This window comes from Nothobranchius furzeri, chromosome 3 (assembly GCF_043380555.1).
Source record: "Nothobranchius furzeri strain GRZ-AD chromosome 3, NfurGRZ-RIMD1, whole genome shotgun sequence".
Lineage (NCBI taxonomy): Eukaryota > Metazoa > Chordata > Actinopteri > Cyprinodontiformes > Nothobranchiidae > Nothobranchius > Nothobranchius furzeri.
Window position 1 is genome coordinate 81180559 of NC_091743.1, and position 15819 is coordinate 81196377.

At 41.7% G+C, this 15819-nt stretch overlaps 1 protein-coding gene and 1 long non-coding RNA gene across 2 annotated transcripts; one reads left to right on the top strand and one right to left on the bottom strand.

Annotated features, from left to right (window-relative positions):
* Positions 1-1581: 1581 nt before the first annotated feature.
* Positions 1582-4322, bottom strand: LOC129160576 (uncharacterized). Its single transcript, XR_008561163.2, has 4 exons — positions 4205-4322; positions 4028-4097; positions 3615-3737; positions 1582-1944 (listed from the first exon to the last, which is right to left on the bottom strand). It is a non-coding gene; the product is annotated as an uncharacterized lncRNA (long non-coding RNA).
* Positions 4323-11233: 6911 nt separating this feature from the next.
* Positions 11234-15809, top strand: LOC107384531 (DDRGK domain-containing protein 1). Its single transcript, XM_015957828.3, has 8 exons — positions 11234-11436; positions 12024-12170; positions 14516-14634; positions 14724-14825; positions 14907-15029; positions 15104-15142; positions 15224-15329; positions 15519-15809. Exons 1-8 carry the CDS (start codon positions 11349-11351, stop codon positions 15677-15679), a joined length of 885 nt encoding a protein of 294 aa, XP_015813314.3. The 5' UTR covers positions 11234-11348; the 3' UTR covers positions 15680-15809.
* Positions 15810-15819: the final 10 nt, after the last annotated feature.

A 15819-nucleotide genomic window follows, 5' to 3' on the forward strand; every position in this document is an offset into this window, starting at 1 on the left:
AGTGCCCCAGACAACATAGCTCCTAGGATCATTAGGGCACTCAAACTCCTCCACCACAATAAGGTGACGGTTCAAGGAGGAGACAAATATGTTGTCTTAGTTTAAATCAGCTCATCACCTTTTGTAAATTGGTCTAAACAAGATAACAGTGGAAAAGCACACAGAACTCTGGTCCTATACAATCCTGTTGTGTCCATGCCAACTGCACAAAGGTGAACAGCTTTTCTGCAAACACACACTACCGAATCTGATTTACCATAACTTTCACATTTTGAATGATCAAATGTACCGTGCAAAATATTTCAAATTACTGTCAGGGATCCCTTGATGTCCAATACAAAGGCATTGTAGCTTAGTGGCCGAAGTGCCTGTCTTGTATACAGGAGATCCTTGGTTCAAATCTCAATATAATGGCAAATTGGACCCTGTGTCCACATTGGATCATTTCACTGAAACACTTTATTCTCTTCAAATTAGACCTTGTTTTTTTTTTATTACTTAGAAACATTTGATATCGAATTTAGGTACAAATATCTCCTTTCAGTTTTTTCTAGAAAACCTGTTAAGATTTTGATTTAATTATATTTTACATCACAGTAAATACAAATTCAGGCCTCAGGAGGTTAAGACTAATATAATTTTCTGCAAGGTAATGTAATAATGATAACTGGCTATATCTGGCCATCTATAAGGTAATAATGGCCAAAGCACCTGTAAACAGGAGTTCCTGCGTTCAAATCCCTGCAGTTCATTTAGATTCACTAGGATAAATACAATAAAGTTTATCTCTCACTAAATAGAATATTTACTAAGAAATCACAATGTAACCAAAGAGATACTACTTGGTAAAAATGGTGGGGGTGGGGGTGGGTGGGGTGTGTGTGTGTGTGTGTGTGTGTGTGTGTGTGTGTGTGTGTGTGTGTGTGTGCGTGCGTGCGTGCGTGCGTGCGTGCGTGCTTATACTGAGCCAGGATCCTCCGGAGGTTTATTCCTGTTGAAAGGGAGTGTTCCTCTCCACTGTCGCTAAATGCTTGCTTAGTATGAGGATTGCTGTAAAGTCACTGACACTAGACACTAGTCAGTGACTTGATGCAACCTGCTGGGTTCCTTATATAGGAACATTTTTTTCTGATTGGCTTAATGAACTGACCTGTATTGGAATTTTTACTATGTGAAGTGCCTTGAGACGACTCTTGTCGTGATTTGGCGCCATATAAATAAACTTGAAATGAACTGAATTGTTTTTAAATCACGCCTGAAGGCTCATTTCTATTCTTTGGCTTTTAATTCGGCCTAGTCGACCTCTTACTATATTTTTGTTCACTTGATTCATTGTTGATTTCATAGTCGTTACTGTGCTACTTTTATTACTTCTGACTTGTGCGTTTTGATTTTATATGTTCCACCATTATTCCAGTGTACAGCATTTTGGTCAGCCTTGGCCATGTATAAATGTGCTTTATAAATAAAATGAATGAATGAATGAAAATCGTCTTGTCCTTCTTCAGACTCCTTTGTGCCAGTGTAGCCTGGTTTAATCTTCACTTATCCATTGTCTCGTGATGAAAAAAAAAACATTCACACCATCAATGAGCTGAATTTATTGTGAATAATTAAGATGTGCTGCCTTATAGCATCATTCATTATGAACATATCTACTTTTACTGCTTTGAAATGAAAAAGGCACAACCTGCAATCATACATAGGATCAAACACCACATATAATTTTAATGTTATTCACTAGAAAAAGACTCATTTCAAAGTAAATGCAACATGAAGCTAACAGATGTCCAGGGAATTGCAGAGAAGAGATGAAACAGCATGAAGTCTGAGGTGAGGAGGCTCAGTTGCAGAGGTCAGTGCTGCAGCAGCTTGCGAGCGCTCCAGGTGTTGTGATGAATCCCTGGCACACAGCCATGTTCATGCACTGACGAAAAGAGCGGTCTAGGATTATAATGAAAAAAGGAAACAGCAAAAATGAACATGTTCCATACGCACACTTGCTTAGACAGCATTTTATTCAAAAGTCAGAAGTTCATCAACATTTTAACAGGTGGTTCTCGTTATCTTTGGTCAATGTTTAACAAAAAAACCCAAATATAAACTTTTTTTTTAAGTTTGGAAAGATTATTTCAATCAATCATGTAATTCAACCTTCGTACACATAAAACAAAAATAAAAACCGTCATAAAATAAAAACACCTAAGATCAAAACAGAAAGATAAAACAGCCAATAAAAACAAAGCTAAATGAATGAATTGTGTCTTTAGGCTGGATGTAAAGGGCTGCGCAGTGGTTAGAGCTGTTGGCTTGCAGCGAGATGGTCCTGGGTTCGATTCCCGGCCTGGGATCTTTCTGCATGGAGTTTGCATGTTCTCCCTGTGCATGCGTGGGTTCTCTCCGGGTACTCCGGCTTCCTCCCACAGTCCAAAAACATGACTGTTAAGTCGATTGGTCTGTCTAAATTGTCCTTAGGTGTGTGTGTGTGTGTGATAGTTTGTCCTGTGTGTCTCTGTGTTGCCCTGCGATGGACTGGCTCTCTGTCCAGGGTGTACCCCGCCTACTTGCCCGTTGACTGCTGGAGATAGGCACCAGCCCCCCCGCGACCCTGCGTGGACAAAGCGGGTTCAGAAGATGGATGGATGGGCTGGATTTTAAATGTGCCAGTAAAGAAGCCTGGTGCACCACCAGAGGGAGCCTATTCCAGAGTCTGGGAGCAACAAACGCGAATGCATGCTTCCCACAAGCTTTAAAATCCCATTTTGAGAACATGCAGCAGTAGATGGTCAGCAGACCTCAGTGACCTGGAGGGGATGTAGGGGTTAATCAGCTCTGACAAATATAAGGGGACTAAACCATTCAAGGCGTTGAAGGCAAACATGTCAACTTTGTATTTCACGCAAAAGTGCACAGGAAGCCAGTGAAGATCGGCCAGGTTAGGAGTGATGTGACAGCGTCTGTGTTTGCAAAAATGATAATAGACAAGGATAAAAGGGACTTAAGCTTAACCTGGTTTCATGTGTTGTTACTATAATTGAAATACTGGGACGAGGAGCTAGGGAGGAAGTCAGAAAGTATGCTGATTAGCTTAGCGATTCAGAGTGGAGGTTGTTGCCTTTTGCAACAACTGCTTTTCTTTTTTCTTTTTATTTTTTGGTTTACAAACACGTTATGGTTTTTTTTTCTCTTTTTGTGTGTGTATGTGTGTTTGTATCTGGGTGGGTGGGTTGGTGGATGGAGGTGGGCAAGGGTATGTTTGTGTGTGTTACATGTTTTATTTTTTGTTTTTTTATTGTTTGTTTTTTTAATGGAATGCTTTGCTGCATCTTCTAAACGGGTACCAGGGTATCTTTTTCTTATCTATTTACAGGGGATATCCAGCAACAAGTAATAAACATGTCAGGTTCTAACACACCTTTTGCATCAGTTGGTGCATTTACCCTCCCACTGTCGTTATGGGTGTGACCCCACGAGGAAAGTTAACAATTGAGCAGGATTGATGGCCCTTGAGGCCCACGTGGCAGGGGTGAGGTGGGGCTCACTCCTCACCCCTGCCACATGAACCCAAAAGATAAACCATCAAATTGTGTTTTTCTTTCTATCTGTGTACTTACTGAAGGGGCCTTGGAGGATGACAGCACCACATGCATTCTGGGTAAGTGAGCAGGTTTGGACGCTGGTGGGGACGCAAAGGTCACTACTTGACGAGAAGCAGAAGTTACATTTCAGTGCCTCTCCTACAAATAACACAAACAAACGCAGGAAACAATAAAGACAATGTGAACAACAAGATGTCAAAAACAAAGGAGTAAAAACTGAAACTTTTCTACCAGTTTAGTTGCACGAGAACTCAGGTGCTTTGTTCAACACATAGCTAAGTTTTGTAATAGGAATAAGAAATAGCAATTTCAGGTTTGTACTTTTGTGTTTGTATAATTAAAATGGGGGAATGAATACCACTAAATTTAGTATAAAGTTAGTGAGAAGCATTGGGGTCACCTGATTGGTTTATTATGCGCATACTTACCTTGGAACAGAATGCACAACAGAACCATGGCACATGCTGCAGTCCTCATTTTAATTCAGCAAAAAGGATCCTGACATCCGGGTAAAAGTGCAAGAAATACAGCTATTAGCAGACAAACAGTGTCTTGGAGATGATATCTGGTATGAAAACCGTAAAAGCCAAGCCATAGATTCCTACCTGTAAGGTTGAGGCTTGACTGGTTCCTGTGTGCTCAGAAATTCCACTTGAATCTTTTAAATCCTGTGTGGGCGTGACAGTTAGCTCTCAGTTTTTCTATGACTTGCAACATCATCCTTCCCCTTGTTTTTTGCTGAGAGGTTGTTATTGGTCAACATGGATTGCAAAAAAATAGAATTTTGGAACCGCCCAGAACCATCCCGACGCACCCAGTCACTGACTAGCTGAGTTTGGACCGGTGCTTCTATAATTCTGCAACATAAAAATATTCTGTATGTTCCTGTTTCAATCCAGTCTGCTTCCTGTTTTTAAAGACAGTGTGGTTTGTTTGTTTTGCAGTTCTCCAACCTTTTTTGACCCGTGAGCAACTTTTACACAAAGAAAGTACAGAAAAGCTACTGCCAAACAATTTATTCACATTGATACTTTCCATGTGTGATACTGCGTACCATGTTAAAAGTTCTATACTTACTATTTTACCATGTACTGTGTTCACAAGTTGATTTCTCTGTATTCCAACACATCAATAATATTTTTTTAAGTTACAAGAAAATAGTGAAGTTCTGAAAATGAAAATAAACAAAATATTTTGTTTATTAACTAATCAGATACTTCCAGATACTTTCAGCTTCATGTGAATAATTTGATATTTTTCTAGAATGGATCATTTTGAGCACACAGGAACAGCTAACCTTCTCTTCTTCCGCCTCTGCCCTTCCTGGAGCAAAAATGCCAGTTTTTCGTGTTCAGCATTTTGGTTATAAATGAACAAATACTTCCAAAAACAATGCCATTTAAATAACATTTAATGTTCTTTAAATAACATGTAATACAAAACCTTTCAACTGTTATGATTATTTAAACAATCAACACAACAATTCTCACAAAATTAATAAAGCTGAAGGTATTTCAATAAAATACAAGCTAAATGTGATGATACGCAATATTCTAAATAGCTTTAACAGAAGTGAAAAAAGTAAAAACAGAAATAATATTTCTTTATGCTTCCCTTATTCATTTAATCTTTTTTATGGGTTTTTGCTTCAATAACTGCAGGTAAAATGATTCTTTGCTGCATTTTTGTTGATAATGTTAAAATATGGTTGGAGGTTTATTCTTTTTCTCTGCCTTTGGATTTGCTGTGTAGGTCTGACGACTGTGCAACACAGGTGTTACCACGGTGACCTTAATCAACCACATGCAGAAACTTTAACATTTCTGTATCTGCTTTCTGTCACGGTGTGCCGGTGAGTGGAGCGGAGGTGAGGATCCAAAAGCAGGGGAAGCAGGCAGGCAGGCAAAATGACCAGAACGTTCAAAGGGTTTTAATGAGACACGCAGGACAACGAAACAATGAACCGACAAAACACACAGAACTGAGAGGGTTTAAATACATGAGGGCTGGGAGCTTGGGTGATTGGAAAACGAGAGGCAGGTGGGAGCAATTAACAGGGACACGTGACTGAACAGAACGGGGTGAAGGACAGGGTGTGACACTTTCCCTTGCACACTGTTCATGAATCGGTCAAGATCTTGGTTTGTCTTCTAATCCTATTGGAACCAAAGGTTTAGAGAAAATGTGCAACAGGTAGAATGAAAATGTTGCTTCTGACACATTTCAAAACAGAAACCATGGTTTCTATGGAGCGGTGCTGTTAAGTTTCAGATCTAGTGCTGTGGTTAACAGTGATTGCAACAAGACTGATTGTTTCTCAAGGTGGGAATTTTTCTGTTTTTGCAGTACTTGAATGTTTCTTTGCGATGTATATTTAAATGTGCTTGAATATCAGAAAAAACAAAGGAAAACCCATTGTTCAAGTTGATGCTAACTGCAGTAAGTAAGCTCTAAAAATAGTTCGGACTACCATAAAAAAGTAAAGTCATTTCAAATGAAATCCTCAGAAATACAAATGATAACTATCTGAAAATAGAAGTTTCCTCTAGTCAGAACTCAATTTCAAAAAGGCACAGATTTTATTCTAGAATTATCTATCTATCTATCTATCTATCTATCTATCTATCTATCTATCTATCTATCTATCTATCTATCTATCTATCTATCTATCTATCTATCTATTTGATTATTCCATATTTTCCTAACAAAACATTTTGCTCTCAGACTGCAGGTTTACTGGTGGTTCCTAGAATATCGAAAAATAGGATAGAAGGCTGATCATTTAGTCATCAGGCTCCTCTCTTGTGGAACCAGCTCCCAGCTTTAGTCCATGAAGCAGACACCTTGTCTACTTTTAGGACTAGGCTTAAAACTTTTCTATTTGTTAGAACCTATGGGGGGAGGAGAGAGAGCAGGGGAGGAGCGAGAGCATGCGCAAATTCCCTATAACAGCTTTAATCTGCTGTCTCATTTTAATTTTAATTCCAAACAGTTTCTCCCCTTGTTCTGATCACAGTGTCCGCTAATCGGAGATCTGAACAAGTTCCTTTGACAGACACCAGGAGATTCAGTTCATGACAACTGATATTTTTTAGAGTTTTCAAAATGCAGTTGTCGACTTCAACAGGTGCTGCATACCAAATCTGCTGTTGCCCGGGCTCGATTGTCATTCACTGAAAACTCCCTTGTCTTGATTTTAACGTCAGAGATAAACATTTAAAAAACAAAAATAAGGAGATAAAATGCAATTTGACAATAGTCACTAGTTTTGTTGATCTGGGATTACTGTTAACCACACAGTCAATCTCGCAGTCCAAGAGGTTTCAACTAAAATACACACTCTTAGCTTTTATTGGGCTCTCTTTTACTACCAAGTTCTGATAAACAGTCAATTTCTCAAATCGAGGGGTTCCACTAAAACCCTTTCCCTTTCAGCCACCAAAAGTGGCACAGTTCATAGTTCAAATTATATTAGTCACCAGAATACCAGGAATTTAATATTTGGCCAGTGCTTAACTGTTTGATGCATGAATTATGAAATCTTCAACCATGATTATTTAACAATGTTTTTCATTCATCCTCAGGTGTGAATTAAACAAATTTCAACAAATATTTTTTGTAACATTTACTAATTTGCAAATAATTTACTACATATCCACCACCGTTGACAGCGTGTTTTCTGAACCTGAAATATGTAGGCAGGACTTACTGAAGTCCACAAGGAGGGGCTCAAATGCAATAAAGTCTTCAACAACTGCGCTTAATAGCAAAAACGAATAAATAAACTACAATTTTGAGAACCTGTCCACTGTAATGACCACTTTGCATCAAGGAGTTGATTTTTACATCTTTATGTTCTAGTTCAGTGACCTTCAGGCCTCAACTGATAAGACCATATTAGCTCAGAGCACAGCAGCTGTTGTTTGGGGTTTTTTGAGCCTGGCTGTGCTCGCTCTCTCTCTCTCTCTCTCTCTCTCTCTCTCTCTGTTTCACATCTTCAACCCTTTTTTCTCTCCACCGCTCTGCACTTCCTCGTAAGCATAATACATTTGTGACACGTCAGCGGTTATCAAAATCATGTTTTCCACCAATCCTTTGATAATTTTCTGATAATTTCCACATTTCCTGGATTTAAATTTCCATCAATATACAATATTCACTCAAATGGTATTTTGTGAGTTCTTATTCCCCCATATAGATACCACACTGTCTCTTCTTCAGCATGAGGTCAGATTTAGGCTTACGAATCCACCCTTCAGCTGTGTGTCTAAACACAGCAGGACTCATTTACCATCCAACCTGTTTAAAAGTCTGACCACCAACTTGAGACGTGTGCAAATGAGTTGCAATATCCTTCTTTCTACAATAATCAAGTCCAGACCCTCTCTCAGTCATTCAAACAACAGTTAAAGCAGACAACATCTAAGACAAACAAAGAACAACACAGATAACTAGAGCATGTTTCTATTTCTCCGGCCAAATTCTTAAAACCAGCCAAATACAGACAGCATTCAGAGAATCTGTCAAAAACCATCCTATTCAAGGCGGACGTCACCACTTAATCTCATTGTTACCACACCGGTCTACTTCATTTCTTACACCAGAGTTGCATTTCTAATTTCGGCTAAAATGCAGAAAACCAAGCCAAATAGAGACAGCATTCAAAAGAACCCGTCAAAACCATCCTATTCACGGCGGACGACACCAAAATTTGACCTCTAGTCAACTAGGATTTTCTCTCGGTACCACAAAGACAAAACGACAAAAAACAAACTTGTCTCACCAAATCTCTCCACTTCAGGGCTTGACCTCGTGGATCCGCATTTCTCCTAGCGACGTCAAGACCTCACCGACCCCCCAGCAAAACTCAGCGCAGGAGGAGATTTAGGTTGTCGACAGTCCTCTGGCGTCGGTTCTTTGCGCAGCGAGGTGACGGGACCCCGGCGCTCGAAGGACCAAATTATGTCATGGATTTTATCAATATGTTTATCAATAAACCAATTTCCTGGAGTTGAAGAGAAAAAGGGACAAGAAACAATGAGGCAGACATACAACCAAATCATGATTTAATGGCAAGTGCGCAGGGCAAATGCCTCGAACATCTGGTCACAGAGTTTATTTATAGGAAAAGATAAGGAAGGAATGGGAGTGGATCGTGTGTGTGTGTGTGTGTGTGTGTGTGTGTGTGTGTGTGTGTGTGTGTGTGTGTGTGTGTGTGTGTGTGTGTGTCACATTTTGAGTATGGTTAGGACCCAAAATGCAGATACCCCAGATGACACGAGGCAGGAGCGTTTCAAAAATAAATCCTTTATTTAGGATGATGAACTAAAAATCCAAAGGGGCAGGAAGCCAAAAACAAAAATCCTGAATAAGGAGAACAAAACCTCACATAGAGCACAAAACCTGGAGACTAGAACTAAAGCTCACTTACAGCACAAAAACCTGGGGAATGAGACACAAAGCTCACACAGAGCACCAAAACAACTCTGACAACTACACACAATGGACCGACAACACACTGAGACAAGGAGAGGGCTTTATACACTGGGGCTGGAGTGATAGGAGACGAGGAGCAGGTGTGTGGGGAGCTGGTACAGGTGAAAGCAATAATGAGAGGAGGAGCATAGGAGGACACCAGACCTGACTGGGGAAGGACACACACACATGCACCGAGCTGGGGGAGGACACACACACACATGCACCGAGCTGGGGAAGGACACACACACACCGAGCTGGGGAAAGACACACACACACACACACCGAGCTAAAGAAGGACACACACACAGAGAGAGCTGGGGACAAGAAAGGCTGGAGCTACAAAGACACAGAACATGAAGGAACACCTGGAGGGGCTGGGGATGACTGAATGAACACAGGCCCTGGGAGGAATGATCTAAAGAGCTACAAACAGAAGACACATGAAGAACACAAAGAGACACATAAATGAGACGCAGACAAAAGACACATGAGGGCGCTCTGAGACACAAAAGTGGAACCTAGAGAGGGATGGAGAACACGAGGAGACACATGAGGGAAGACGCAGACCCTGACCATGACAGTGTGTGTGTGTGTGTGTGTGTGTGTGTGTGTGTGTGTGTGTGTGTGTGTGTGTGTGTGTGTGTGTGTGTGTGTGTGTGTGTGTGTGTGTGTGCTTTCAGGACATTCAGTTAATAGATCTGTTAATAGGACTAAAGTAATGAAATATAAAATTTCCATAACAGAGTCTTTGGTCTGAGTCAGCTCAATTGGGTCCTTCATTCCTCAACATGAAAAAAATATTTCAATCACATACGGTGCCATGCAAACGTTTTTGGACCCCTTTAACTTTTACACATTTTGACACTTTATAGCCACATACGTAAATGTTTTTATTGTGATTTTCTGTGATAGACCAGCAGAAAGGAGAACATTCAACTCTAGTTAAAGAAAAAAAAACTATTTTTGTGTAGCTCTTATAGCATGTCTGATTTAGATGAGTTAAGTTTAGGTTTTTTATAGTTGTAAAAACACAATACAGTATTTGTAACCAAACCCCCATCCTGCACGGTAATGAAATCATTGACATATTTTGTTTTGATTGATCTGCTCTGCCTGCAGACCAACAACCTTACAGCATGAAGCCAGTGTCAGACGGTGTTTCGACCACTCAGGTGGAACTGGCCTCCCTACAGTGTCCAGATTCTGTGAATCTGCTGGATGAGTTCTGAAAGGCTGAGAAGTAGGGACCAAGGCCTGATGCTGGAGCTTCCTGCAGGGTCAAACAAACCTGGTGAGAAAGATGACGCAGGCGGGCAGCAGAAGCAGTGATCCTGGTCTCCCTGCAGACAAAGACGAGGATTAACCTTTTTTGCCCTGAGTTGCAGACCAGAGAGGTCAAGCTGAGTTGTTGGTCACATGGTTCAGATACAAAAAAAAACTTTAAAAGCTGAAACTTCAATTGCTGTAAGAAGTGGAAAGTCAACATAAAAGAAGAAGTCAGAGGGAGGAGAAAAATAATAAAAACTTAGTGGATTTTTTTCTTTCTTTGGTTCTGGGTTGGCAAATTTTAAAGTGACAGTTCTGAATTTTCATGCATTTTGTGCAGTTTACAGCATTTGTCACATAATGTTCTACGTGTTTCTTGGTCTGTTTGACTCCTGTAACATGAACAGCATCAAGTCGCCTATATACCTGAGCCAAAGCTATTGTTATTGGGTGAGAAATCTAAGATTTAGCTACATCTGCTCAATGAGACAACGCTCAAATAACTGTTATTACTCATCGCTTCAAACACTTTGTGTTTGTGTGAACCACCCAAAGGTCATCTTTGAATCTTAGTAGTTGTCTTATTGTTGGCGCTGGTCGACACCTCCAAGAAATGTTTTAGTAGGGCTCGGTTTATTTTATGTTATTTATTAGTTCGATTTTTTTTACTTCGAATTGCTTTGTGTTTAAAATGGTGCATGAATTGATTTAGAAAATGTCATTTTACTATTTTTTAATTCATAAACTGATTTCGTTCCGTAAATCTCATTATTTATTTACTAATGTTTTTAACTGGAATGCACAAGCCAATAAACTGAGTACAGTGGTCTTTTGAATAAATCTTTTTTCTGTCATTTACACCGATGACCAGCTGGTGGCGGTAAAGAGTCACGTTTGTTTTTGCTAGCTCTAGTTAGATAAAGAGAAGAAGAAGCTAAGCAGCAGAGCTGTAATGTGTTAGAAAGAGATTGAAATTATATTTATTAAACTATTACATTAGAAGCCATGGATGTAGTTTTATATATAATAGCTGCTGTTATCCTCGTCGTTCTGATTTTATTTGCGGTAAAGCTGCAGGGGAAAACACGCAACGGTAAGTTAGCCTACAAGCTAACCTTAGAACACTTAAACCTATTTGATTACTGAAAACAATGTTGTTTGTCGCATTTAAGATTGGTACTTGACTATTAATGTCTAGGTGTCATGTTAAGTGATTACCCGCGTTTCTATTAAAGTAGTGGGCGTTTTTATTAAGAAAATCGTGATTAGAGCTGTTAGGCAACGTCAGCTCAGAGCGGTCTGTACATAACCACGGAAACTGTCCTAGGTGAATTCAGCCCATTATTATCCAGTCAAAACAGCTTGAACTTATAGAAAACTATTCCAGAGAACAGCACAAGTGAAGAAATTTCATAAAAATATTTTATTTGTGCTGCATCTCCTTCATAGATGCTTCATACGAGAGGAAATAAACTAATTCATGTTTTACAGTTTGTGCTTTACGTATTAACACGTTTTTATTTACTATAGTTCCTGATGTGTGGCTTAAAGCACAGTTGACTGATTTATTTGTGGCGATGCTTTATTTTACACCTCACTCTTCCTATCTGAAAGTCTTTGATTCTTGTCAGTTTGAAGATGTTTTAGTCCATGTATGTAAAACAAAATTAATATCTTCAGCTGATGAGGAGCATCAGAGGGAGGTTGTCCGGGCAGCGGGGGCCCCTCCGCGGCCCCTGGAGGACCGGGGAGCCGGGATGCCTCGCAGGAGGAGGAACAACCTTGCTGCTATGATGGCTAACCGGCGCCCACAGAGACCAGAGCAAGGTGAGACCCAGAGATAAAATCATCACTAACCTTACAGCTGATCTGTGGGGAAATGGCTACATGTAAAAAACACCCACTGTGAAGCAACAGCTGTACAGGTCCATCTAAAAAAACTGCATATTGTGATAAAGTTCATTATTTTCTGTAATGTACTGATAAACATTAGACTTTCATATATATTACATTCATTACCCACAACTGAAGTAGTTCAAGCGTTTTCTATTATTGATGATTTTGGCATACAGCTCATGAAAACCCAAAATTCCTATCTCAAAAAATTAGCATACCAATATAAAAGAAAAGTATTTTTAATACAAAAAAGTCAACCTTCAAATAATTATGTTCAGTTATGCACTCAATACTTGGTCGGGAGTCCTTTTGCAGAAATGACTGCTTCAATGCGGCGTGGCATGGAGGCAATCAGCTTGTGGCACTGCTGAGGTGTTATGGAGGCCCAGGATGCTTCGAGAGCGGCCTTAAGCTCATCCAGAGTGTTGGGTCTTGCGTCTCTCACCTGTCTCTTCCCAATATCCCACAGATTCTCTATGGGGTTCAGGTCAGGAGAGTTGGCAGGCCAATTGAGCACAGTAATACCATGGTCAGTAAGCCATTTACCAGTGGTTTTGCACTGTGAGCAGGTGCCAGGTCGCGCTGAAAAATGAAATCTTCATCTCCATAAAGCTTTTCAGCAGATGGAAGCATGAAGTGCTCCAAAATCTCCTGATAGCTGCTGCATTGACCCTGCCCTTGATAAAACACAGTGGACCAACAACAGTAGCTGACATGGCACCCCAGACCATCACTGACTGTGGGTACTTGACACTGGACTTCAGGCATTGTGGTATTTCCCTCTGCCCAGTCTTCCCCCAGACTCTGGCACCTTGATTTCCGAATGACATGCAAAATTTGCTTTCATCCGAAAAAAGTACGTTGGACCACTGAGCAACAGTCCAGTGCTGCTTCTCTGTAGCCCAGGTCAGGCGTTTCTGCCGCTGTTTCTGGTTCTAAAGTGGCTTGATTGTGACACCTGTAGCCCATTTCCTGCATACGCCTGTACACGGTGGCGCTGGATGTTTCTACTCCAGGCTCAGGCCTAGTCCACACGTAGCCGGGTTTTTTTAAAAACGAATATCCGCCCCTCCAAAAACTTGCATCCACACCACCTTGTTTTAGAAAAAAACTCTGTCCACACGTACCCGGATAAATACGTTGTTAAGGACATGCCAGACTTTAGAAAAAAACTCTGTCCACACGTACCCGGATAAATACGTTGTTAAGGACATGCCAGACCTGTAGGCGGCAGTACTTCCCCCGTTCTTCACCTCGTCCTTCGTCTGTGGTCTTCCGCAAGGAGCAGTAATTCCGCTTGCAAAAACAAACAAGCAAAAAGCGCTTGGACAATTGATAAAGCGAGCATTGCTCTGAGGGCTTCCACGCTGTCGGCTAGTGTAAACACAGGTCGCACACGTGATGTCAGCATTTTTTGTCGCGGAAAGTGACGTTGCGGACCTTAAAACTCCGGTTTTGTCTGTCCACACGCAGACACCCAAAACAGAGAAAACGCAGATCTTCACTTTGGCCAGTTTTTAAAAAGATCTGTTTTCGTGTGGTTGACAGGCCAAAACATAGAAAAATATCTACGTTTTGGCAGATCCCCGGCTACGTGTGGACAGGGCCTCAGTCCACTACTTCCACAGGTTCCCCAAGGTCTGGAATCGGTCCTTCTCTACAATCTTCCTCAGGGTCCGGTCACCTCTTCTCGTTGTGCAGCGTTTTCTGCCACACTTTTTCCTTCCCACAGACTTCCCACTGAGGTGCCTTGATACAGCACTCTGGGAACAGCCTGTTCGTTCAGAAATTTCTTTCTGTGTCTTACCCTCTTGCTTGAGGGTGTCAATGATGGCCTTCTGGACAGCAGTCAGGCCGGCAGTCTTACCCATGATTCCGTTTTTGAGTAATGAACCAGGCTGGGGTTTTGTAAAAGCCCCAGGAATCTTTTGCAGGTGTTTATAGTTAATTAGCTGATTCAGATGATTAGGCTAATAGCTCGTTTAGAGAACCTTTTCATGATATGCTAATTTATTGAGATAGGAATTTTGGGTTTTCATGAGCTGTATGCCAAAATCATCAATATTAGAAACAATAAAAGGCTTGAACTGCTTCAGATGTGTGTAATGAATCTAATATATATGAAAGTCTAATGTTTATCAGCACATTACAGACAATAATGAACTTTATCACAATATGCTAATTTTTTGAGAAGGACCTGTACTAGAAATACACAGATTAGAGGCACACTGACCAAACACCCTGTCGTAACATAACAGAGATCCTGTGAATTTCAGACGAGGAGCCTGGAGAGGATGAAGAGGTGGAGCAGCAGAACATCCAGCCTACAGCCAAGGTTGGAGCCAAGAAACTGAAGAAGCAGGAGGAGAAAGAAGCCAGGAAGGCCCAGAGAGAGGTCACCAGAACCCCCACGGCTCAGGCTTTACTTCCACGCCCATCCCCTTCCATCTTCAACATATCTGTGCTGGATTGTTTGGTTTGCAGGCAGAGAGGGAGGAGAGGGAAGAACGGAAGAGAATGCAGGAGCTCAGGGAGCAGGAAAGACGCCAGGAGGAGGAGAAGGAGCGACTGCAGGAGCAGAAGCAGGTAACACCCACTCCTCTACATGTAGTATCCTTACTGGGTTCACAGGGGGAGATCCTGAGACTCTGCTGCTGTTACATTCAGGAGGAGGAGGAGCGCCGAACTAAAGAGGAGCAGGAGCGGCGGGAGGAGGAGGAGTACCTTAAACTAAAGTCCTCATTTGTCATCGAGGAGCAGGGGGAGGAGGAGCAGCTGTCTGAGGATCAGGTCTTCTACTACTGCGTGGTTTCTGTCCCTTTTCTCTTAAACGGTTCAGTTAAACGTTTGTTTTCTGTTCTCAGTCTCGCAACCTGCTGCAGGACTTCATCCAGTACATCGAGGTGAGCGCGGCCCACTGGGCCCAGTCTGGCCAGTCCTGTCGGTGAACTGGACAGTGACAAGCTGCTCTGTTGTGTCTGCAGAGCTCCAAGGTGGTCCTCCTGGAGGACCTGGCCTCACATTTTGGGATGAGGACGCAGGACGCCATCTCCAGACTGCAGGACCTGTTAGCTGAAGGAACCCTCACAGGTGAGCCGAGACGGAACTCTGGACCAGTCGGATATCTTCCTAGTACCAGTCACACTATAGTGGGGCTTTGGGATCAAAGAGCCCGTCTGAGCCCAGGGAGGTCCTGGTTTTAGGAACTTAATGACTCCAGAGGTTCGAATCTCAGCTCTTTGGTAACGGAGACTTTCTTTGTTCTGCTCGTTGCTGCAGGCGTCATCGACGACAGAGGGAAGTTCATCTTCATCACACCTGAGGAGCTGGACTCTGTGGCCCAGTTCGTCAGACAGAGAGGCCGAGTCTCCATCACAGAGCTGGCCCAGGCCAGCAACTCTCTCATCAATCTGATCCCAGAGAGCCGCAACGCCGCGTGATCCCGACCCTGCTCCTCATGAGGACGACGGATGGGACTAAGAACCGGACCGTCAGGAACAGGATCACGACACAGATTGTTATGCGAAGGGTTGGTTTGGTACTCAGCAACTATTAAAATATTTAACAAGATCATTAGATG

Excerpts from the sequence above, each read along its gene's own strand:
- LOC107384531 (XM_015957828.3), top strand. The coding sequence starts at position 11,349 with ATGGATGTAGTTTTATATATAATAGCTGCTGTTATCCTCGTCGTTCTG. Across the intron at positions 14,635-14,723 it reads CCAGGAAGGCCCAGAGAGAG|GCAGAGAGGGAGGAGAGGGA; the intron begins GTCACCAGAACC and ends TTTGGTTTGCAG. Across the intron at positions 15,330-15,518 it reads AGCTGAAGGAACCCTCACAG|GCGTCATCGACGACAGAGGG; the intron begins GTGAGCCGAGAC and ends TCGTTGCTGCAG.